Source organism: Vigna unguiculata, chromosome 4 (assembly GCF_037176805.1).
Source record: "Vigna unguiculata cultivar grain cowpea cultivar isolate G323 ecotype 2 chromosome 4, ASM3717680v1, whole genome shotgun sequence".
NCBI classification, from domain to species: Eukaryota; Viridiplantae; Streptophyta; class Magnoliopsida; order Fabales; family Fabaceae; genus Vigna; species Vigna unguiculata.
Window position 1 is genome coordinate 20,345,253 of NC_140795.1, and position 25,884 is coordinate 20,371,136.

Here is a 25,884-nt window from a genome sequence, read left to right on the forward strand (position 1 = left end):
AACCTAACCCTAGCTTCTAGAAACTAGGTCAAATAAGGTTACAAAAAATGAGAGACAAAAGAGCTAATAACTATGGTGTGTGCAAGGCTAATTTCGTTCTAACACAAAAGGAGACAGAATGTGTCTCATATGTCTCCAAAAAGTGGCCAAAGTGTGCTAAAATCAAAGGAGACCAAAGGTACATAGGTACACATGATGTATGCCTTTTTCTTTATGCTTTATGCCTTTACTTTACTCTCTCCTCCACATCATTTATGCTCCCCAATCACCATGCGCCACCTAGCATTGCTTTCTTACTCCTAATTAACCTACAAAGCAAATAAACATAGATTAGCATGTTGGCTTAAGTCAAGTCAACTATAGTCAACAAGTCAAACCTAGTCAAAGGTCAACAAGTCAACTAAAGTTGATTCAACTAAATCAACTTAGGGAATAAAAAATAACAAACACAAATGAAAGGGATGAAGGATTAGTGAACTTCCTTTCTAAACATGCTTAGTCTTCTTAAGCATGTGCCTCCATCCTTAGTTGGGGTCAATCCTTCATCACAACTCCACCTGCAGCTTCATATCCCTGAACTGCTCTAGTAGTTCCACCTCCTTTATCATAAGATGCGCGGCGTGCACTGTCTTCCTACTCAAGGCATCTGCTACCACGTTTGCCTTCCCCGGATGATATAAGAGCTCAAAGTCATAATCTTTCAGGAACTCCATCCACCTCCTCTACCTCATGTTCAACTCCTTCTGATCAAATAAGTACTTGAGGCTCTTGTGATCACTGAACACACGAAACTGAGCACCATAAAGATAGTGTCTCTAAATCTTTAGGGCAAACACTATGGCTGCCAACTCTAAGTCATGAGTGGGGTAGTTTCTCTCATGCACCTTGAGTTGCCTCGAAGCATAGGCCACCGTCTTCTTTTCTTGCATTAATACACAACCGAGTCCAAGGTGAGAGGCATCACAATAAACCTCAAAGGGTTTTCCAACATCAGGAATCACCGGGATTGGGGAACTCATCAACCTTCTCTTCAGTTCCTGGAAGGTTTCCTCACACTTATCCGTCCAAGTGAAGGGTTAGTCCTTCCGGGTAAGCTGCGTCAATGACGCCACTATTTTGGAGAATCCCTTTATGAATCTCCTATAGTATCTAACCAACCCCACAAAGCTTCTGATCGCGGTTGTTGACTTGGGACACTCCCACTTTATCACCGACTCAACTTTTACCGGATCCACTGCAATCCCCTGAGCGGATATCACATGCCCCAAAAACTATACTTCATCCATCCAGAATTCGCACTTGGATAGCTTGGCATATAGTTGCTTCTCTCTCAGAACACCAAGCACTAGCCTCAAGTGCTCGGCATGCTCCTCTCGAGTCCTGGAATAGATAAGGATGTCGTCTATGAAAACTACAACTTATCTAGGAACGATATGAATATCCGGTTCATGTAGTCCATGAACATCGTCGGGGCATTGGTCACACCAAAAGGCATAACCACATACTCGTAGTGTCCATATCGAGATCGGAAGGCTGTCTTCTGCACATCATCAGCCTTTCCAAAAATCTAATGGTACCCTGACCGCAAATCTATCTTTGAGAGCACTGACGACCCATGCAGTTGATCCATCAAATCGTCAATTCTCGGGAGAGGATACTTGTTCTTGATGGTCATCTAGTTTAGCTGCCTGTAATCCATACACAGGCGTGAACTTCCATCCTTCTTCTTCACCAACAACACTGGCGCTCCCCAAGGCGAAGTACTGGGTCGGATGAACTGTTTCCCCAGTAGCTCCTCAATTTGACTATTTAGCTCCACCAGTTCTGCTGAAGCTATACGGTATGGATAGAGGTCGTACCCCACCAAATTAAAACAGATAAAATGCAGTATATGAAAGTGAATCAAGTCGTCTCCCAACGACCAATATTTTTGTCCAAAGCTTCAATTTCCAGATTCAAACACAACACAATAACACAGGGGGGGTTTGGCAGATTCCGATTCATAACAAACTTCAATTCGCAGATAAATTTAACAGTTATATGAAAACGCAATGATTCCTTTATTCAATTGAAAGTCCACCAATCACATATTACCAAATAATTGTTCTATTCGAATTTACTCTCATGAATCCTAAGTAATCAACTAAGCGAAAATTACCATGGACTCATTGTCATTAAGCACAACAAATTTCAGGCAGTTAACACCCACATATTGAAGCAAGCTGTGACAGAACTCATAAACATTAAGCATGAATACGAGCCACTAATGTGCACACACGAATTTGAGATTAAGCATGCATCAAAAACGTGTTTATCATCTAAACACAACTTGAAACAGAGGCAATTTTAAATGGAATCCCAAAAACGACCAATAATCTCATGGTTTCATTTCAATTTCGTCAAGGAATCAATGCAATGGGGTTAGCTAGACATCAAAATGGAACAATCAAGCACTTCAAATTTGAAATAGAACATCAAAAATACAAAACCCTAACTTATGAATTCTTAAAATGCAAATCAAGAGCAAAAGAGAGATTTCAAGGCTTCAATGGAATGTAAAACGGTGTTGTGATATATAAATACGAAAACCCCTTCAATGGATGTTGTTCCAATGGATGTTGTTCCAAGTCAATAAATTCCAAAAAATGAGCTGCCCAAGCTAGAAACAAATTCAAAACGTAAAACCCTCATTGGGAGTTGTCAAATGTGCAAAAAAACAATAAAAACTATGCAAAAACGTGCAAAATCGCAAGGAGCACCTCCATGGAAGCTTGGAGAACGAAAATGGAGGCTGGAGAACAAAAATGGAGGTTGGAGAGGAAGAAGGTGCGGCTGTTCTCATGCATCCAGACCTAATCCTCGTGGTCCCATCACCCCTTGCCATAGTATTTACAAAAATGTCATTCTGCCACTCAAAATTACAAAAATGCCACTATTGGGCCTCAAATGTTGGCCCATTCACTAAGATGACATGGAAATGATGTGGCAATGATGTGGCAAGTCTCTTCAACTAAATATTAATGTCCAAGTTCCAAAATTGTCTCACTCAAATACCTAAAAATAATTAAAAACGAAAATTAGGCCAAATAACACGAAATTAACCCAAATTAGGAATAATGGCCCAATAAAGCCCAACAGATGAAAACACACTAAAGGTGAACAATTAAGCACTGAACAACTGTCAAATGGGTACACAAAGACTAGTGGAATGGAGGAAAATAATGACTCATCATCCATCAATATCGGACATGTTCCTAGCACCAGGTCAATTGTGAACTCGACCTCTCTATTGGGAGGCGACCCTGGTACTTCATCTGGGAATACGTCTTCAAACTCATGCACCACAGGTATGACTGATGTCCCCTCCTTCTCCTCTATCTCCATACGAGCGAAGATTATGAAGCATTGCGCGCCACTTTGAACCCCATTCACAACTCTATGAGTAGATATCAATTCAGCCTCCTCTAAGTCGGGAAATAACAACCTCTTCTCCCGACAGTCTATAAGAATGCGATTGGCAAAGAGCCAATCCATCCCTAAAATTACCTCTAACTCTCGTAGAGGTAGGCATATTAGATTTACCTTGTATCTACGCCCTTCTACCTCCACCGGACATCTAGCACACAAGGATGATGTCCTGACTAAACTCGATGCCGGAGTGGATACCACAAGCTCACACACTAGCGGACCCAGACGTTTCACACAAGCATCTGACACAAAGAAGTGTGTCGCTCTAGAATCATACAATACACAACACCTCATTCCAGCAATCACACAATAACCAATAACAAGGTTACTTGAGCTTGCAGCCTCTGCTCCTGTCATAGCGTAAACTTTGCCCGTCGCCTGAGGCCTGTTGCCTCTATTCCTCTGCTGGTGCTGGGTAAGAGTCTATACTAGAGGTCGCACCACTGCTCTAGTAAGGGTGGGGCAGTCTTTTCCAAAGTGGCCTTCCTTGCCACAATTGTTGCATCGGCGCTAGCCCTTCATGCGCGGGCAAAGATTCCTCAGATGAGGGCCTCCGCATATGTAACACTATACTCGGCCTTGTTGGGGAGGAAAGCTCCTAGACCCTTGAGACTAGTGGTGGGGTCTATCATAAGGCTTCCTCTTCTCCTCCTGTCTCGGCTTGGACACAGATGGTCCATCGATCCTCTGTTGTTGTGGGAGGCGTGACCTTGTACCTCATTTTTCATTTTCTCCATTACTTTGGCCTTCTCCACCAAAGCTGCAAAATCCTTGATGGACAGAGGGGCAACCATCAGACGGATGTCCCCATGGAGACCATTTTCAAACTTCCTGCATCGCCACTCTTCATCAAGTGGCATGGTGTAGAAACGATTGAGGTCTTTGAATTTCTCAGCGTACTCTGTCACTGACTTCCCTCCCTGGGTCAATTGGAGGAACTCCACTTCCTTGGCATACCGGATAATATTTGGGAAATATTCAGAGAGGAATTTCCCCCTGAATGCCTTCCAAGTCACGGACTCGTCTCTCTTCTCCATGATGGATTTGGTGCTGATCCACCAATGCTCAGTCTCACCAGTGAGCATATACATCGTAAATGCCAATCGGTTATCTGCCGGGCACATCTTCGCATCGAAGATTCTCTCCATGTCCTTTAGTCATTGGTCTGCAGCATCAGGACTGGTCTTGCCGTTAAACTTCACCGGATTGTGTTTCAGAAAGTCTTCCAAACTCCACTCCCTGACTAGTGGTCATGGCTCAAGGCCAAAGACAGGTGCAACTATCCTGTTCTCCTCCAACTGGCGGAGGGCTTCCATATGTTGTCGGTGAGGATCCTCAGCAGCCACTCTTACAGCCTCCATCTGCTGCATCACCAACAGCTACTGCTCAAACGACGCTGCTTGTCGCTACATGGATGCTTCGTGTTGCTGCATCATAGCTATACTTTGTTGAGTCATAGTAGCTATAATTGCTTCAATTGCCCTGGCGATATCAGGTACATTGCCCTGGGAGGATTGCTGAGTCCTACGAGGAGGTGCCATAATTCACTAGCACAAAAAAAATCACTTGGTTAGGCTTGATAAGACAGGAATTTAACTAAGAATACTAAAAAAAACACAAAAAAAGTTAAGCGGACATCGAAGTCCACAGACCTAAGGAATGACCGCTCTGACACCATAAATGTAACACCCCATTTAATTAATAAAGCTAGTTAAAGGAAGCGTCACACAGAATAAAGTAGAAACGCGGTCCAGGAGTTTAAACCTTACTCCTTACAAATATTCGAGGCACACCACGATGCCAAAACATAACAGAATACAAGGTTCAATAGTAAACTAAATTAAATGTAAAGGCCAAGCTATACATGGGCCACAACCCTATAATAAAACCCAAAGCCGGAGAATCAGTCCAAGCATATTACGCAGCGAGATCATCCATTCCCTGTTGACCTCGAGTGCCTCTTGCATCTGCTCACATCAATAAATTGATGATCATCGCAAAAGAAGAAGAACCACATACAAGACAACCAACAAGCAAACAGGGTAAGCTAGAGTGGAAATAGTTCATCAAGCAGTCACATGCTATTTCGCAATCCAAGCAGTACATATATCATGCAAACATGTTATCACTTCTCAAACAATACATAGACTCTGACTTGACTCATCCGGATACATATAGTCTAGTCGGATTCAGCGGATGCTTGGACTTGTGATGGATTACCCTGCTCACCCCTGAGCTGCTCACCCCCGAGCTAAGTGTTACAAGTGTTACCATGTTTCAATCCCCCACACACAAGGTTAGCCCTTAAATGAGTTTCAGGCCTCCTGCTACTCTCACAACAAGAGTCAGTCCGCTCTAAGTGAGACTAACTGCCTCCTTAGAGTGTGAGGATGCAACCTTACCTTGAATCTTTACCAGACTATATAGATGGGGCACCACCATGGATTCCCACTAACAGGAGTCATGGAATTACGTCCCGACCATTGAAGCACGACCCTGAAATCCCACCTAGAGATCTCAAGGAATTACACACTGACCACCGACCAATCATGCTCAATCAATCAAGTAATATTTATCATGCAGATAATCTCATGCCAACCTTTATAAATCAACCTCATTCATATCCAAATGTGAAATCAATATCAACTTATCCCTCCGAAACCATGAATATCGATTTGTATTTCATATCATTACCATGTCTCTTTGATACCAACCATCTCATTTCACATGCCAAGTTCATACCAAAACCCATCATGCACAATCCATGAATCACACCGCTCATGCATAATCATTTGTCCCATGCTTTTAACATAATAACTAAATTCAAGCAAGTAGTAACCATTCAAGATCGAAGAAACAACCAAACAACACACTACCCTCGCCTAGCTCCTCGCTCAAACTGAAGGGTCTCGCTTAGGCGAGGGCTCGAAGAGGGGAATAGTGGCGCTGTCACGCACTCTCGTTGAGGCGAGACCTCCTCGCCTGAGCGGGAAGTGCTCTCGCTCAAAACTAGAACTCATCGCCTGAGCGACAGCTCGTGCAGGCAGGATGGTCGAGTTACTGCTGATCTCGCCTAGGCGAGACATGCTCGCTTGAGTTAGAAAACCATAACCCTCCACTGTATACGCAGGCAAACACCAGTATTCAACCAAAATAATGCACATAACATGTTCATGTTATTTTAAACAGCATACAATCACCAGGAGCAGTAAACAGAATTGAAATCAAACCATACACATTAAAACTCGAAACCCTAGCTTCCCTTACCTGGAAAGGGGTTAGTAGAGGACTTCGACACCACAACAGTGAGCACAACAGCTCCAAGAACGGTTTAGGGAGTTGGAAAAACAGCGAAATAGACCTTAAAATGAGCTCCCTATAAAACCCTAGTTGGGAAAACACAAAAATATGCTAAGGAAGGGATGGTACGAGATGAAGGATAACTTACTTTGAGCATGAAGGAGCTTGAGCGAACTTGACAGTGGTGAGGAATCAAACCCTAACATAGAGTGCAGCTCCTCAAGGAGGCAAGGAGAGATTGTTTTCTGAAAGTGAGGGAAAATGAAAAAGTTAGGGCAAATTAGAGTCTGGTTTTTCTCTTTGGGTCAGCCCTTAGGCCCATTAAATTAAAGGTAGCCCTTAAAACATTAGGGGCAGAAAACTGGGTCTTACATATATAAATAAGTTAATTTTTTATAGTTTAATTATGTCTTGAGTTCTCAATAAATTTAAATTTTTTTAATTAATTTCTTATTAAATTTTTTTTTAGTATAGTGAGTTTTCAAAATATCAAAATTCTTTTATTGAGTCTTGCCGATAAATTTTATTGTTAACCACTGTCATTTTGCTTAAATGTTTTAAATAATACTAAAACACTTTAATGGATTGGGATTTTCCTCCATGATTACTATATTTAAAAAAGATTATTTTAAAAGAAAATTAAAATTATAAAATTGAAAGATAAAAAAATTATAAAATTATAAAATATGAAATTAAATAATAATAGAATTATGAAATTATTTAATGTAAAATAAAAAAATATAGTTTTATAATTTTAGTTTCATAATTTTTTTAATTATTTAATTTTACAATTCATATTTTTATATTTTTTAATTTTGTCATTTTATAATATTCTAATATCATAATTTCAAAATTTAAAATTTTTAATTTTTAATTTTTAATTTTATATTTTTTTAATTTTATTATTTTTCCAATTTCACAATTTCCTAATTATATAATTTTATAATTTTTAAAAATTTATAATAGCTTAATTATAGAATATAAAAATATTAACGGTAAAATTAGATAATTAAAATAATTATAAAGTTATGAAATTAACATTATAAAATCATATTTTTTATTTTTTATTTTTTATTTAATAATTTAATAATTTTATTATTATCTAATTATCTAATTTTATATTTTATAATTTAATATATTTCTAATCTTTTAATTTTATATTTTCTAATTTTTTAATTTTCATTTCTCTTAAGAATAATTTTCAATAAATACAGTAAACTCTTAAAGAAGATCCTCATTATTAAAATCTCTTGTAATAAAAGTAACGGACATAAAAGAAATAGAAATATATGAAGTCAAAACTTAACAATTACTCAATGATCACACTTTTTATTAATAATTTTATTTTGATTACTTGATTTAAAAACAAATATTCGTTGAATACCATCATATCGCACCCATCAATATTCATACCCATTATTCCATCCACGCATATCTATTAAAGACATTTAAGACATCTTATTTAATATGCATAACTAATTTTATCCGATATCCAATTTACCGATCATCATCAAAATCCACGAGATGAGATGCATCATTTCATACTATCATTCAATCATATAGAATGCGATTTTTTATTGGTAAATCGGAGAAGAAAACTAAAATTATGTAGAGTTTCGCCAATTACTATTACTAACAAATGAATAAGACACACAAAATAGTGTAGTTGAAAGCTTAGAAGCCCGTTTCCACCGTTAGACCCTATTCATGCGCTCTCTTCTTCCATTCCTTTCTTAGTCTACACATAATGACATAATAACCACAACTACGACAATACACTAATATCTTTCCTTTCTTTTCTTTTTTTTCTTCTTGTTATTGTTATGAGTCAATGTGAGATTTGCAATGGTGAGATGTTAAGCTTGGTGGATCTCCTTTCAATTGGGTTTCAAATAACAGGCACAATGTTTATTATCATATAGTAAGCATTCAACATGTTTATGGTTGATAATTTCAATGAATGATCTTTAAAACTATTCACTTGCCGGGGTTCATATTGAATTGATGTGTATGATCATCCTTCTTTGCCTTTGTGGTGTTTGTACAATTTCCCTCAAGCCGTTGCAAATTTAACGATGGTTGTTATGATTGTGTTAAATAGAGGAGGGCACAGCGGTGTGAAGTGCTGAAATAGTGGTGAATAATGGCTGAGAGAAATGGGCCTTCTTCGTTCAAGGTTGGTTTTAGAAAGTCATTGTTTTCGTTCTTTACAATGACATCGCTTCTGTTCGTGTTGTCCTGGTTCTTTGTTATGCAATCCACGTATCGTCCTAATCCCATGGAGTACAATCTGATGCCCAATTCAAAGCATTTATCTGCATTAGATGAATCAGAGTACGAGATGCTGAAGCAAAATGTTCAATCCTCATTTGGGAACATAAAACTAGTGAAACATGGAGGGAAATGCCACCAAAATGATGAACTTGTTATCAAGGTTTACATGTATGATTTACCCCCAGAGTTCCATTTTGGACTCTTGGATTGGAAACCAAATGGGAGTAGTGTGTGGCCTGATGTTAGAAATAATATACCTGGTTACCCTGGGGGCTTGAATTTGCAACATAGTATCGAGTTTTGGCTTACATTGGATATTCTTGCATCAGAATTCCCTCAAGCTCCTAAGGCTAGGACTGTAATCAGAGTTAAAAACTCGAGTGAAGCTGATATTATATATGTACCATTCTTTTCATCTTTGAGCTATAACCGCTACTCCAAAGGTAAGAAGAAAGAAAAGAAAAATGGGAACAAGATACTGCAGGAAAAGTTAGTGAAACATTTGACAACTCAAGAGCAATGGAAAAGATCAGGGGGAAAGGACCATTTGATTTTAGCACACCATCCCAACAGTATGTTAGAAGCAAGAATGAAGTTGTGGCCTGCTACATTCATTCTTTCAGACTTTGGGAGATATCCTCCAAATATAGCCAATGTGGAAAAGGATGTGATAGCACCTTATAAACATTTAATCCCTTCCTATTTAAATGACAACTCCACCTTTGATAGTCGTCCAACATTACTTTACTTCCAAGGAGCAATATATAGAAAAGATGTATGGCCTTCTTGCTCTTTAATATTTTGGTTGCTCTGGCCTTTTTTTGCTTTTCAGAGAAGATACTTTTCATTGACATCAATGTAATTTAGGAGGCAGAAAATGGAAGAAGCTAATGTTTTAGAGATGGTCTTTTGTTTATGAGGCAACACTTGGCACATCAATATGAATTCTTTGCTGTTATGTTTTTAAAGTACACTGACATATACTAATTTTGATGGTATAAAGTATATTAAAAAAAAAAAAAATTTAGTGTATGAACATCAATGTATTTTGAAGGTCAAGCAAGTGCAGGTACAATACCAAAAGAATAAGCAGAAAATTTGGACTTGTTGACACATGCTACCGTGCATTTATGCTTGAACCCAAGAAAAAGTTGATGACCTATCCCAATTATCCTCAAAGTGACAAAAGGGAACAATATCTCCTAAATATAATAAAAATATATAGAATCTCATGCAGATAGAGTTCTTTTATAAGAATGTCTGATAAAAGAAGTTCAACATTTAGCTAACTCAGCATTATTTCCTTCTCTTGCTATTGCATTATAAGTGTATGTTTTCCTTATGATCAGGGAGGTTTAGCAAGACAAGAGCTATTCTATCTTCTGAAAAATGAAAAGGATGTGCATTTTTCCTTTGGGAGTATTCAGAAAGATGGAATAAAGAAAGCAACAGAAGGCATGCGTGCTTCCAAGTTCTGCCTCAACATTGCTGGTGACACCCCTTCATCAAACCGTTTGTTTGATGCCATTGCCAGTCACTGTGTCCCTGTCATCATCAGTGATGCAATTGAGCTACCATATGAAGACGTGATTGACTACTCTGAGTTCTGCATATTTGTCCCTACTGTTGATGCCATCAAAGAAAATTTTCTTATAAACTTCATCCGGGGTATTAGCAAACAAGAGTGGACCCGGATGTGGAACATGTTGAAAGAGATTGAACATTTTTTTGAATTTCACTTCCCTTCTAAGGAAAATGATGCTGTCCAAATGATTTGGCAGGCCGTCGCACGCAAGGTTCCTGCCATCAGATTAAAGCTAAATCGGCATGGAAGGTTTTCTAGGTCCCCTCCAAGTACAGACAAAGGACTTATGTCAATACCAACACCAAGGAATTTTTGGTGATCAAATTAATATTCAACAGGATATGACAAACGTGGTAGTTATATTTAGGCTTATAACAATTTTTTACTTTTATATTTATTCATAGTAAGATGTAATGATTTTCCTCTATTTATTTATTTCTGACTTAATGTGATTTTTATATATTTTTTAAAAGATTTAATGTTGTCGCTCTTATATTTTGTTTTTGGATGTAAAAAGATTGGATGATTGTATCATCTGATACAACCCAACGTACTCTAAATAACATTAAACAACGTTAATGTCGATTTAACACATGAAATCATATCGAGTCTTCTTCAGATTATATGAGTAAAAATTAAATAGAGAAAAAAATATTAAATTATTGTTATAAATGTTGGGACCAAAAGTACAATTAAGCTTTATATTTACTATCTTGACAACTCTCTTGTAAATTTAAATGTTTCTTTAATTCTTCGTCTCGGTTCATCTATTCTTCATCCAAGCTACCTACGTGTAGTAACTCCTCTCACACCATGTTTGCTCCTTTCAGGAATAGTCAGGTTCTTCGTTTTCTCTTTGGCTTACTTCGCTTTCACTTTGTCTATGACCGACTTGTACTTCACTTTCACTGTGACCAACTTGTTCTCTACTCTCTTAGTAGCCGACTTGTCCTTTGCATTCTCGTTGGCAGACTTGTTCTTCTCTTTGGCTGATGATGAAGGATTGACCCCAAGTAAGGATGAAGGCACATGCTTAAGAAGACTAAGCATGTCTACAAAGGAAGTTCACTAATCCTTCATCCCTTTCATTTGTGTTTCTTATTTTTGATTCCCTAAGTTGACTTAGTTGAATCAACTTTAGTTGACTTGTTGACCTTTGACTAGGTTTGACTTGTTGACTATAGTTGACTTGACTTAAGCCAACATGCTAATCTATGTTTATTTGCTTTGTAGGTTAATTAGGAGTAAGAAAGCAATGCTAGGTGGCGCATGGTGATTGGGGAGCATAAATGATGTGGATGAGAGAGTAAAGCAAAGGCATAAAGCATAAAGTAAAAGGCATAAAACAAGTGTACCTATGTACCTTTGGTCTCCTTTGTTTATAGCACACTTTGGCCACTTTTTGGAGACATATGAGACACATTCTTTGTCTCCTTTTGTGCTCGAACGAAATTAGCCTTGCACACACCATAGTTGGCTCTTTTGTCTCTCATTTTTGTAACCTTATTTGACCTAGTTTCTAGAAGCTAGGGTTAGGTTTTTGTAGAGACATCCTTAGGTATCTTTTATTTGCTTAGAGGCCCCTAAACTCTTCTATATAAGGGGTGCTCCTAGACATGTAAAAGGTTTGAACATTTTGAAGTAAAAACACTCTTGTGTCTCAACCATTTGTGAGAGTTTCCTCCCTTGGGAGTGAATACTTTTAAGCCTTATCTTGCATAGCAAGTGGCGGCACACATCCACTCATCTTCAAGGTTGCCATGGCTTCTAGCCTAGCCTTGTAGTGGCGTGCTTCTCACATTTTTACCATTTCTTTCCTTTCCATTTTATGTTTTCTTCTTCCTTTACTTGTTCTTGGTTTTCTATGGTTTATGTGTTTTCCATTTCCTTTTTGTTTTGAATCAATCCATCATCTTCTTCTCTTGAGCTTTGTGAAAGGAACCTTCACATCTAGATAGTTTGCTATCTTAATGTCCAGTAGGGATTTCGCTTAGCTTTCTTAATCAGCTCACACCATATTCAATAATCTTAAAAAGGAACAAATTAATCCTTCATCAGCTGACTTGTTACATACCAGGTTTTTGTCAATAGACCGAATCCTTTTTGAGAGATCGAACTACTCCCACGTATTGTTGCACTCAATTGCACCTATCTCCTCATCCATTTCAAATATCCATTTCTTGTCCTGCACCTCCTGATGACTTGGGCCCAAGCCCATCAAGCCCAACACAGGGTCTAAGCCCATTTGGCTTAATCACTAGAAGAATGCTTAAGAGAATTCAAGAAACTGGTGAATCTCAAAACCTCTTGATGTCCAAAGCTAATCAATTGTTATTGAAATGGGCCAAGGAAGACATCAAGATTTAGATAGCTAATTTTGATTAGTTTGTATTTCAGCCAATGTAATTGGGCCATCTTTTAATAATGTGTGCATTAGCATAGAATGGATCCAAATTCACCAAGACTAAGTTCAAGTGGGCTCTCGGCCTTATTAAGCTTAGCTTTGGCCGAATGGCAAGTGTAGGTCCTCCCACACTTAAACACATTTAGCATATGCTACAATGTGTAAAGTGTGAAGTGCCACATGTCCTTTTATCCACCAAATAAGGGGATCTAGATCTAGATCTAGAATATTTCTGCACATGCTTAATTAGTGTGGTTGGCCGAAATACTTGGCTATATAAGCAAAACTCCACATTCTTTGTAAGGTTACTCTTGAATTTAGTGCAAAGCTACATGTTGAAATTACTCCATGACCTTGCCTTTGAGAGTCCAAATTGCTAGAGCATTCACTTAGTGTTCTCCTTTAGCCCTCCTCCCTAAGTTGGCCTAACCTTTTAGGAACCTTCTCTAAACCATTTTCGCTACCAATCATCAATTCATCTTCGGTGCATCTTCACTCACCTTGCAAGGAGCTTCATTCATTTATCAAAATGCATCCATGGAGCTTCATTACCTCTTATGCAACTCTAAAATTCTTCTCAACCTTTAACTGTTCTTACAATCTTGAAACATCTTGTTCTAGTTCCAAGTGTCTCTTATGCAATACCTGCTTTCTTCTCTCTAAGCTTGCATGTATAATTTCATTAGCTTTAACATCCTTCTCAATTCCATGTTTCAAATCAGATTTTGCAAGCTCCAACCTTTCGTACATGTCTAAGTTATCCGAGTTGTACAAATGTTCCATTGAGCTTTCCAGATGCCTCACCAAGCTCTCAGAGCTTTCTAATTGCTTCACCAACATATCTGAGCTATCTACATGCTCCATCAAGCTACCTGGACTCACCCCGAACTTTCTAAGTTGTTCACTCGCTCCATCGAGCTATTCGGGTTGTTCACCTGCTCATTGACTTATCTGATCTTTTTGAGCTCTCCATGCCTTTGGCCAAGCTTTTTGCACTCTTCATGCACCTTACCAGGGTATCCAAATGCACCATTGATCTATCAGGATGTATTACCGACTTGTTGACACTACTCGATTGTCTTGTCGAGTTCTTCATGTAATTTGACTTTCTTGTTGAATTCTCCACACTACTCGACCTTCTTGTTGAGTTATCCTCTCGCTTGTACTCTACCTCCAAGCTACGTGCCACAATTAACATCGCTTATTCTTCAACTTCTTCTACAAGGTTGGTTGTCTCTTATCTTTCATTCTTAAACCGACAATTAAATGACTGACCTTACCACAACTGAAACACTTGTTTGAGTAACAATTCTTTGGATAATGGCCATACTTGCCACACTTGAGGAACTCAACATTTGAGTTGCTCAACCAACCTCCTCTCTATGGACCTCGTCCTCTTCTATGACAATTTTGTTGACATGACTATTCTTTCTCTTCTTCTTATCCTCGACTTCTACTAATTTTGTTGACATGACAATTTTGTTGACATGACTAAGTATCTTCCTCTACCTTGAGTTTTCTGAGTCTCTCTCCCTTCATTTGGAGTAGTTGATTAATTAAGTTGCTTTGCCTTATTCTTCTTCTTCTTCTTCCGCTACCCATACCCATCAAGGGACTCGACAAGCTCTTTAACTGTGAGCGTTGACAAGTCCTTGGACTATTCAATCGTGCACACCATGTTCTCAAAGTCACTGGTCAATGACCTCAAAATCTTCTCCACAATTCGGTTAACAGGCAACATCTCTTCATTTCTAGCAAGTTAGTTCGCCACAATTTTAACCTAAGTTATGTACTTGACTACTCCTTTTGTCTCCTTGATCTTCATGCTCTTGAACTCGTCGCTAAGTGTTTTAAGCTGCATCTTTTTTACTCGGTCATCTCCTTTATACGTCTTCTCCATAATGTCCCAAACTTATTTTGAAGAATTTACACTAGCAATCTTCTCAAAGCTAGACTTGTCAGTAGCTCGGTACAATATGTATGATAAACCTCTTGTCGCATAGACATTTAATCAAAACTTGATTTTCTCACTAATACTATTATACAAACTCTACTCTATTAGTTCATTGTTTATTTTAGAAATGCAAAGTTAGAAAAAATTATCATTTTTCCGATTAGGATCGTATAAGGTATTATTTAAATCTTTAGTGTATTAATATATATTTTATACTATAATGAATGTTAGTAATTATGATTAATTTTTATGTTAGGTGTTTGATCAATGGAACATTCTTAATGAAGAAACAAATGATTCAGATCAAGATAGATAATTGAATAATGTTATTAGACTTTCATTACGTTTGAAAATTGATAATCCGTTAAGAAAAAACAAATCGTGAATAACTAGAAATGTCAAAAATAACATCAGTTAAAAGTTATTTATCCAGAAGTAATTGAACAAGTTACATGTTTATATCATTCATTTTCCGTTGTTATTAATAAAAATGTTTGCATCACCTTTGATTGACTAGATAAATTGTGTTAATAAACCTTTTGAAGGTTTTCTCGTATGGAGTTCGTACTACTTGATTGTCCTAATGGATATATTAGTTGTCGTTTCACATAATACACTCCTACTTATATTGTATTTGAGTTTATGAAACTTACGTTGTCTTCTTCCATAATTACATATTATAATTTTTTAACATGTTTAAAGAAATAAAAGGTCTAAAAGGTTTAAACTAATCATAACTTAAACAAAAAGAATTATAGGTAGATATAAATAGTATATACAGTAGAAAAAATATATAATATTCATTCAATTTTATCATCAACATAAAGAAACTAAAATGAAGATAACAAGTGAAGTCTTCGCGAAGCGAATATAACATGCATTTGCAAAGAAAAACATTACTTCATGAAGAATTTTCGCTTTACAAAAGGAAATTATTGGGGAGTACAAATTTAGATTAAAAGAATCTCAAAAGTAACATTGTATGACTCAAAATAAGTACTTTGTTATACCAATAAATACTTGAATCCTCTCATTGAATCCTGAACAAGATAACAAAGTTGGAATGTTTAGCTTTGATAATCACCATGGTGTAAATGAACAAATAAGATAGTGAATTATTCATTTTTAAAGGAAAACGTATGAAATTAAAACTTAACGATTTCAAACTAGAGAGTTAAAAAGAAATAAAAAAATCCAGAAGTTGAACTACTTATTTTCAAAAAGTGACTCTATCTAAAATCTTAAAACTAGAGAGATAGTAAAGAAAACAGTATGAACATTAAGAGGCATGTATTTTTTGAAACCTTTGTCACGGAAATTAAAAAAAAAAAAATACCTAAAATATTTATTCTGTGATATTACAACATAATATTTTATTTGAATCGAAAGTAATCTTTGAGATACTTGGGTTCTGAAACCCTTCTCTTGGGCCTTTCACTGCATTCAACTGGCTCATCTGCGAAATCTTCAATTTCACCAGTTTCTCCATTTTCCATGACAGTTAATTCATGCTTCTGTGGTGATGAAGGAACGACCATTACCTTCCCAAACAGCTTAAAAACAACACCATTTGTGGGTGCTATTTCTGAATCTGACGAACCAGGCCCATCAGTTTGTTCAATGTTTTGAGGCAAATCACTTGCTGTTGAACTGCTACTACAGCAAATATCCGCTTTCACTTGTCTTTCAAACGGTTCCTCCAATGAAATCCCAGGATTATGAAGTTTATCACTGTCATCTTGAGGTTGTAGAGTTGTTATCTCTTCCTGAACTGAAGTAGCAATGGTATTTTCAGAAACCAACATATCCTCCTCAGCAGCAGAATGAGTCTGGCTAGGTTCTACTGTTTCAGAACTAAACACCAACTTTGTAACCTCATCTTCCAATTCCACGCTATTTTGCATAATTATACACTCGTTACAATCCATGCTTATAGTTTCTGTTGTTTCTGACACATGTTCCACAGCTTGAGATTCCTCATGTTTCAGATTACTTTCTTCTTCATTTTTATTGGAGTGTGACTTTGCATTTGCATCCCTATCAACATTAACCTCATTCATTGCAAATTCAACTGTCTCAGAAGCACTGACTTTTTCTCCCTTTTCCACGATATCTTGCATAATTACATAATCACTAGAAACAGTGCTTATTATTTCTGTTGATTCTGGAACATTCTTATCTTCCACGGGTTGGAATCCATCATGATTTGTAACATTTACCTCCATTTCATTGGTGTCTGACTTTGCCTCCACAACATTTACCTCATCACTTGGATCATTTACTTCATTCACTAGAGATTCAGTGACCTTATCTCCCTCCTCCATGATATTCTGCGAAATTGTACCATCACCAGATACAATGTTTATTATTTCCGTTGATTCTGACACATTTCCGTCTTCCTTAGTTTGGAATTCATCATGGTTCTGATTTCTTTGATTGTCTATTTCATTGGTGTCTGCTTCTGCCTCCACAACATTTACCTCATTCACCGGAGATTCTACTATCACAGAAGTAGGCACAAACTTTGTGGCCTCATCCCCCTCGTCCATGGTATCCTGCATAACTACACATTTATCATAAACCACACTCACAATTTGCATTGCTTCTGAAACTTCCCCTTCTTCATTAAGTTGGGATTCATCAAGGGTCAAATTCCTTTGATCCCCTACCAACTTTTCCTCCACAACATTATTTACCACCATCTCAGAAGTAGGCACGAACTTTTTAACCTCATCTCCCACTTCCACGATATCTTCCATAATGATACAATCACTAGAAACCATGCCTGTTGTTGTTTCCTTTGATTCTGACACAATTCCATCTTCCACCAGTTGAGATTCATCATGGTTCAGATTCCTTTCGTCCTCAATTCTAATGGTGCATAATTTTGGCTCCAATATGTGTACCTCAGAAGTTGGCACAAACTTTGTGTCCGCATCTCCTTCTTCCAAGATATCTTGTATAACTATAGATTCATTAGAAACCATGCTTATTACTTCTGTTGATTCTGATGCATTCCTATCTTCCACGAGGTGGAATTCGTCATGGTTCAGATTCCGTTGATCCTCATTTTTGCAGGTGTTTACCTCAATCATTGGAGATTCTGCTATTTCATAAGCAGGCACACATTCTCTTACCTCATCTTCTAGTTCCATTGTTTCATGCATAGTTACACATTCATTAGAAACCATTGATGTTGACACATTCCCATGTTCCACAGGTTGGGATTCATCATTTTTATTGGTGTCTAACTTTGCCCCCACAACATTTACCTCATTCACAAGAGATTCTACTACCTTAGAAGTAGGCACAAACTTCATGGTCTCATCCCCCTCTTTCATGATATCCTGCACAATTATACTTTCATTGGAAACAGTGCTTAAAACTTTTGTTGGTTCCGAGACATCTCTGTCTTCCACATGTTGGGACTGATCATGGTTTAGATTCCTCGAATCCCCATTTTTATTATTGGTGGCAAGAGCTTTAGAGTTTGATCTACATGTGTTGATATCTTCACGTATTGATGCTTTTGAAACCTCATGTTTTCTCCAAAGGAAAAGTCTTCCTGAACGTGTTTTTCGGGTGCATGCAATGACACGTTTCTTCGGTGGAATTTCACTCATCTTCTTTTGCGAAACAACATTCACTTTTAAATTTCTTTCTCTACCTGATCTCCTAACGCCAATTTTTTTTGCACTCAACTTCTCATTCCCACTACTCTTTCGTTTCTTATCTTTCTCAAAGCAATCAAGCTTGTGACTTTTGTAGTAGAATTCAACACAATCAGCAGTTGTCTTGTGGTCAAGGAAAGAAGCAATTTTTCTAAAATCTTTTCCAAATACTCTAAATTTCTCCACGTAAATCTTTCTCTCCTCTGATGTCCAAGGGTTGATCATAACCCTTTCCTTCTCAACGGCCACCGGATCTTCAACCACTCCATTTCTAGATTTAAACATTGAAATCATTTTATCCTTTTCATCCAAAATCAATGATGGCATCTTCAACATACTTTTCTTAACTTCATTTCGGGATTCCCAAAGCAGTTGCCTTGTAAAATTTATCATTTCAGATGTTGGAACCAAGCTTAGCTTCTTTCCTGCTATAGAAACAGATCCAAACCAAGAAAAAAAGAAAGTACAATTATTATTATTACAACCTAAATATTAGAATACAACAACTATCAAATATAAATGTCACGGATGCATAATTAAAACGAGTAATTTATAGCATGTGCATGATAATGGCATGACAGATGACAATCTATGGTACCTTAAAAGTTAAGAAATGTAACTATTATTTTAGAAAACACTAAAAAATTGCAAACAATTAAACATTATCATATTTCTCTTTTTATTTTTGGAAAAATAAGAATAATTAATATTTTTAACGTTAAAAATATTAATTAAATAAAAAACTTTTTAAGAAGCCTAAAAAGCTTAGCAGGGAACTAAAGATATTAATCAATTTGTATTCAAACATATATTTCTATCCACTTTTTCTTCTAAATCAAAAATCCACCTTTCACTGACCAACAACTAATCCGTCTCTTGTATAATATTTTAGCAACTTTTAACTCCGTATATACCTATCATCTTGCGCCTCTCATTCATGCGTGTCACAAGATAACAAATAGTCAAATATGATCATTTTTATTAAATTAGTTTTGATATCATTTAAAGAATGACGACGTCGCACTATAAATAACAATGTGACATACGAAGGTGGAAAGGATTATCCAACATGATACCATGATTAGGCTTGTAAAATATCATGTGGTATTGATCCTATATCACATGTTATAAGAAAATTATTAAATAACAATCATTTTATTTTAGAGAATAAAAATAATTAGTTATTATAAAGACTAATCTAAAATTAATCTAGACACTAATTATTTTCATAACCAAAATCATAATTACTAATATTAGTAATTAATTTAATTTAATTTACAAACCTATTATAACTTTTTATTTATAATATTAAGTTTATAAATTAACATCAAAACTAGTTCAGTATAATTATTAATTTTATTTTTTACCCATAAAATTGATTATTATTTAAAAAGAAATTGTAGTGTAAACTCTAGACATCAATTTTATAAAAGGATCTCATTCACTTCTATTTTAACAAAAATAACATATGGCATTAAAGAATTATGAAGAAAATTGGGACAAAAAAAATTATTATTAGATCAAGAATTCTTTTTGTTTATCAATATTTGGGATATATCAATAATATTGAATAACTTTTTACTTTTATGAATTTCTGTGCATAATGTCAATCAAATTATTTATCTCATATCTATAATCTTCAGTTGCAAAGCATCTGTAGCCATATGTAAATGTACAGAAATCAACAACAAATACCTAGTGGTTGGTTGATTGCAGTAACTATATATGTAAGGAAGCAAAAATAGCAAAATTAATGGCATACTTTTAGCAGAAAGTCAAATGCAAAGAATTTTCATACCAGGGAAAGGAAAACGATGACGAGTAAACGAGCGATTCCATTCACAATCATTACTGCTATGAGATGTTGGCGAGTTTTTTCTCAGAGATCGTAAGAGCATATCCTTTTTCCATAGGTGATCCAAGGCTTTATATTTAGTTATTAAAACCTTTTCCTTAAATCTACCAAACCACTCTTTCTCTGCAAACTTCTCCTTTATGGCTGCATTTTCATGTGAAAGTGAGCCACTGCACATGACCTTGTGACATTTTTTTGGACAAAATTTGTCAAATACTGCATTTGATCCTTTTACTATTTCTCTATTGCAAGAAATAATTGTCTCACACTCACACAAAGTATCTTCTGTGTCAAAGTTAGGAGGAGAAAGAGGCATTTTCTCTATATTTTCATCATCAGAGGGTGCAATTGGCGATGCCTCTGGATTGTGACCAGATTGAGATTCGGACTCTATTGTCTTCAGTTCATTTTCTAGTGAACTAATTTGTGTCTGAGTCTCCTCCAATACTTTAGAAACCATGGTTTTCCATATCAGCACCTTTGTCATTGCATTGGATCTTCCTAAACTAGAGCTCAAATCAGCAGACTCTACCAACTTAACAACACAAGTAGATAAAATATCAACCTTATTTGTGTCACTCGTTGCAGTTTTTACATGTAAAACATCACCAACACCTGCTGCAAAGCGAAACCTAGGTTACTACAAACAAATAACACATAGAAGGACAAAAAATGTGTATTTGCATACATAATACATTTGGAATCTTGAATAAATCTGACTCGCCATATATATCAAAATTCTATTTATCATAATTCTATATGATAATGAACACTTCTACATGTTAGGTTTTCTTTTTATGTACAACTTTCTTTAAAACACTTATATTTTCATTTGCATTGCGTATCTAGGTACATGAGATCGATATAGGAACGTGTATATTATGGAAATGAAAGATTTTTGTCCCTTAATGGAAACTGAAAGTTTTTCTCTTTCCTAGTGATTTCAATAAATGAACGAAATTCATATTACTCTTTTTGGTAGATTATAAAAAAAAAACAAAAAAATATTTGAATACTTATTAACTCTTGTGACTTTTATATCTCTGTCTATCTATATCTATATGTGATAATATATATATACATGCTAAATTTAAAATAACCATACATAATATAAGTAGTTACTTTTTTAGTTTATACGAAAACCTTCTTCTAGTAATTTACATTATCATCTTCTTTGGAGAAATTTATCTCGACAATATTTTTATCATTTTAGTTTTGTTTTGTATTATAATCACTGTTGCAAGGATGTGTATTTTAAAAGACCTTAATTCATTTTTTTCTTTTGAGTTTTAGTACAATAAGTGTAAATAATTAAGATGTATTAAAAACTTTTTCTAAGGTTTACTAGAAGAAGCACCAAAGAGAATCCAGCAACATACCTGATAAGAAACTGCATGCAACTGAAGTTGAAGTTGGAGTAGCAGCAACAGCAGCAGAAGTAACACTTAAACCTTCAACCTCTCTTTTCTTTTTCTCATACTTGGTGAGTCCTTCACCCCAATTCAACCTACGCCTCTTCCCACTCTCTTCAATCTCATTATTACTACTTTTCCCTAACACATTTGTGTTATTGTCCTTTTCGTTACCCGTTTCTCCATGATATAATCTTTCATAATGACTCCATCTCTTAATCGGATTCAACACAGAACTCTCTCCCTCATTGTTCTTATTGTGATCTTTATCGTAATGTTGTTTTCCATAGGGAAACTTTCTCCAGCTGTTTAGAGAATGTATATGTGAGGAAGGTATCAGCACATTATATAATTGTTCCTTTCTGACATTTTCCCAGAAACGGGGTCTAGGATCCCTAGGGGCTCTAGTGTTTCTGCCATTGGACCCAGAGCCAGAGCCACCTGTCCGTGTTCTGAGACCTATACAGAAAAAAAAAAATGAGATTTTTTTTGGTGTTTAATTTTCATTTCCATCCAATATAGAATTTTGATTCAGACTTGAATTATTTAAAGAAAAAAAAAATTTGATACAAACAGTTCTAAAGAATCCATGAATGTACCTGACAAGGAACCATAGCCAACAGAAGTTGTTGGAGTAGCAGCAGCAGCAGCAGAAGTAGCACTTTGGCCATCACTCTCAATTTTCTTTTCCTGAAGCTTAGCAATTCCCTCACTCCAACTCATTCTGGGTCTCTTCCTGGTTTCTTCAGTGATTCTTCTTCCGTAAGAATTCCATTTATTAAATGGTTTCAAGTCCATAGAACGCTCCCTCTCATGCTTCCTGTTATGATGTTGTTCTATATAGTGAAGCCTTTGTTGAGTATTCATAGAATGTGCTTGAGAGGGAGATGCTAACAAATCATCAAAATATTTTTTGGTAACATTTTCCAAGTACAGGGATCTGCGATCTCTAGAGGGTTTAGTGGTTCTGACATAGGAGTCAGACCTAGAGCCATGGCTAGGATCCTTCAGAAATTGGTTCCTAGCACCACCACCTGATGCTTTGGGACCTATATAGGAAAAACAAAATAACTAATCACCCTTGGATACAAAAAAAAAAAAACTAAAAAATAAAAATAAAAAAAAAATATATATATATATATACATATATATATATATATATATATATATATATATATATATATATATATATATATATATATATATATATATATATATTCTAGCAAAGTATAAACTATGATTTCCATAGAAGAAGAAAATTTGATGGCATTCACTTATACCAAATAATATATATGAATATATATTTATATAATATGTTACATATAAGTGATGGAAATAAAGATCAATTAGTAATCTTATTTCTATGTAATAGAGTTTTTAAGTTTTTTTTTAATTAAATAAATAAAAAATGTATTATATTCATTTAACTTCACAACAAACAGTTTTTAATACAAGGGTATAAAAAAAGTTATAATATTTTTAATTTTAAAAAATACAATTAAATATAGTATTTTCATTAAAAAGGAATTAAAATATAAAATATTAATATTAAAAAATATATTTAATAATTTACATTAAATACTAGTTTGACTTTGGACAGAGGATATGTATGAGTTGTACATTGCGCTCTAGCATCATGTTCACAGTTGAAGAAAAAAAAATTGTACATATTTGTTATATAATTTATATATTTACAATATTGGAATTTAATTAAATTATAAGTTATTCAAAATCTAAATTTGGTTCATAATTTGGAAAATTGAAATTTCTTTTTCGCAGAATGAACCTGATGATAAAATTACAAGTCCAAAACTGTGATGAAATATAGTTTGTATGATAAAAAATATCTAAAATTAAATGAAGAAAGAATTTAATTATTCACACATATTTATTACTTAAATATTAATGTAATTCTTAATGTTATTAATATAACACTCAATGCTATTAAATAATATTGTATAAATACTTAAATAAATATTTTTAAAACGCATTTATGCAATTTATATAATTATATTAAATGCACAAATTTTCATTAATCGTTATGAAGATTAATTTAATAGTATTTTGTTTCACAGGTTAATAATTAAAAAGATTTAAAAGTATGCAGTTAAATTTGAAATGATAGATAACATTTTATTTATTAAAATGTGTATCTATATGTTTAAATAAGAAATTAAACTAATATGATCCGTTGAAACTTAATTTTTACATTAGTATTTATAAAAATATAATTAAATTTAACTAAATAAATATATTTTATCTACTCAAAATTAACGAATTTAGTTATGTTAAAATATTTTGTAATAACCTTAAAACCAATAACGAAACTATTTTTTTATAAAAATTAGCATAATTTTTTTAGCTTTTGTTATTTGAATGATAAAACATATTTAAAAAATATTCGTTTAATTATTATTGTTCATATAAATGCAATATATATATATATATATATATATATATATGATAGTAATATAATTAAAACAATAAAAAATTAATGCATTTTATAATTCTCATTAATATATAGTACTTTTATAAATATAACTTTTTTTGTAATGTTATTATACTAAATGTACAATGGATAATTATTAATTATACATTTATAGTTTTAAACAAAAAATGTTTCTTGATGTTTATTATTTAATTTTATTCACAATTTAATAATGACAATAATATACTATTAATTTTTTTCAAATAAAAATCATAATGTTTGTTATAATTTTATAAATTTTGTAATAGTATCTTGTCCATCTAAATCTGTGTATTTAAAGCTTACCTCCACCACCAGCTTGTTGAAACCTAGTAAATCCATGCTGTCGGGTAGGAAATTCATTCCTGTGGTGCTTCTTCTCCTCGTACAAACCTTTATGTTTCCATGTCGGTTTTGGAGGCATAGAATATCAATGATAATATAATTCAACAGCCCACAAGAAATCTGAACACACAATGAAATCAATATAAAATTTAATTAACACTAATGTATATATAACATTAAAATCATGAGAGAAATAAGAAACTCATCTAAAAGATTAGAATTCACCTTGAAAGAGAAAAAAATAAAAGACACATATCTTACACAGAATATGAAATCAAACAAAAATCTTCATCTTGTAAGAGAGAAAGATGAAAAAGAAAAAATCCTTTCAGAGAAAAAAATGTTTATGATAAATCACATTTTTTCAATGGTAGATGCAATTGAGTCCCGCGATTGTATCTTATGCATACTGTACTAAATTTATTCAACACCCAAACAATTTGTTTAACTAAAACATTAAATTACAAACTAAAGAAAAATCTTTGAATTGAAAAAGTGAAGCTTGAAATCCTTAAGAGTGATGAAATTAAAATTAGTATATAAGCTTCTCAAGAAATTTTGATTGCAATTAAGACACTAATTAAAAAGTGGATAACGAGATGACATAGGGCAAAATGCTAATCGGGAAGAAAAATAAGAGAAAAAAACTAGTAGATAAAAAACGAAAACAAGACATAAAATTCTCACCTTTAAGGAGAAACAAGAGGCACAAACACAACAAAGAGAAATGGGTTAGAAATAAAAGGAAAGAGTTTTAGGTTAAAAGAGAGAAATATGAAAGAGAGGTAAAGAACTGATGAGAGAGAAAGATAAAGAAGGGATATTAAAAAAAGAATGAATGTTATTCTGGACCACCTTTATAGTTCCACTATGCCTAACCAGTTGTGAAGATTGATCCATTTTACTCTCATTAAGACATCTTAAAAGAATATTATTGTTTGGCTTAATTCTTGAATTATGCACTTGTACTTGAAATCTTAAGTTTTCTAGAAAATTTTGATTGTGATTAAGATAATTATAAAATGGTTCATGGACTGATAAATGGACAAAGTGTTAATGAAGAAAGAGAAATAAGTGACAAAAGAGAGTTATGTGAGAGAGGGAAAGAAATATGCATATCTCACCTTAAGAAAGAAAAATAAGAGACAC

At 34.6% G+C, this 25,884-nt stretch overlaps 4 protein-coding genes across 4 annotated transcripts; 1 reads left to right on the forward strand and 3 right to left on the reverse strand.

Moving 5' to 3' along the window:
* Positions 1-815: 815 nt before the first annotated feature.
* Positions 816-3,825, reverse strand: LOC146886916 (uncharacterized). The gene is made up of 5 exons (XM_085671938.1): positions 3,262-3,825; positions 2,159-2,263; positions 1,464-1,555; positions 1,278-1,380; positions 816-1,037 (listed from the first exon to the last, which is right to left on the reverse strand). The coding sequence occupies exons 1-5, from the start codon at positions 3,823-3,825 to the stop codon at positions 816-818; spliced, it is 1,086 nt and encodes a 361-aa protein (XP_085528064.1).
* A 182-nt stretch (positions 3,826-4,007) lies between these two features.
* On the reverse strand, positions 4,008-4,616 carry LOC146886917 (uncharacterized). The gene has a single exon (XM_085671939.1). It carries the CDS (start codon positions 4,614-4,616, stop codon positions 4,008-4,010), a length of 609 nt encoding a protein of 202 aa, XP_085528065.1.
* Positions 4,617-8,395: 3,779 nt separating this feature from the next.
* Positions 8,396-11,044, forward strand: LOC114180578 (putative arabinosyltransferase ARAD1). Its single transcript, XM_028066887.2, has 2 exons — positions 8,396-9,817; positions 10,392-11,044. The coding sequence occupies exons 1-2, from the start codon at positions 8,912-8,914 to the stop codon at positions 10,944-10,946; spliced, it is 1,461 nt and encodes a 486-aa protein (XP_027922688.1). The 5' UTR covers positions 8,396-8,911; the 3' UTR covers positions 10,947-11,044.
* Positions 11,045-16,217: 5,173 nt separating this feature from the next.
* LOC146886918 (uncharacterized) lies at positions 16,218-24,814 on the reverse strand. Its single transcript, XM_085671940.1, has 5 exons — positions 24,697-24,814; positions 22,523-22,972; positions 21,891-22,382; positions 20,455-21,126; positions 16,218-19,084 (listed from the first exon to the last, which is right to left on the reverse strand). The coding sequence occupies exons 1-5, from the start codon at positions 24,812-24,814 to the stop codon at positions 16,359-16,361; spliced, it is 4,458 nt and encodes a 1,485-aa protein (XP_085528066.1). The 3' UTR covers positions 16,218-16,358.
* Positions 24,815-25,884: the final 1,070 nt, after the last annotated feature.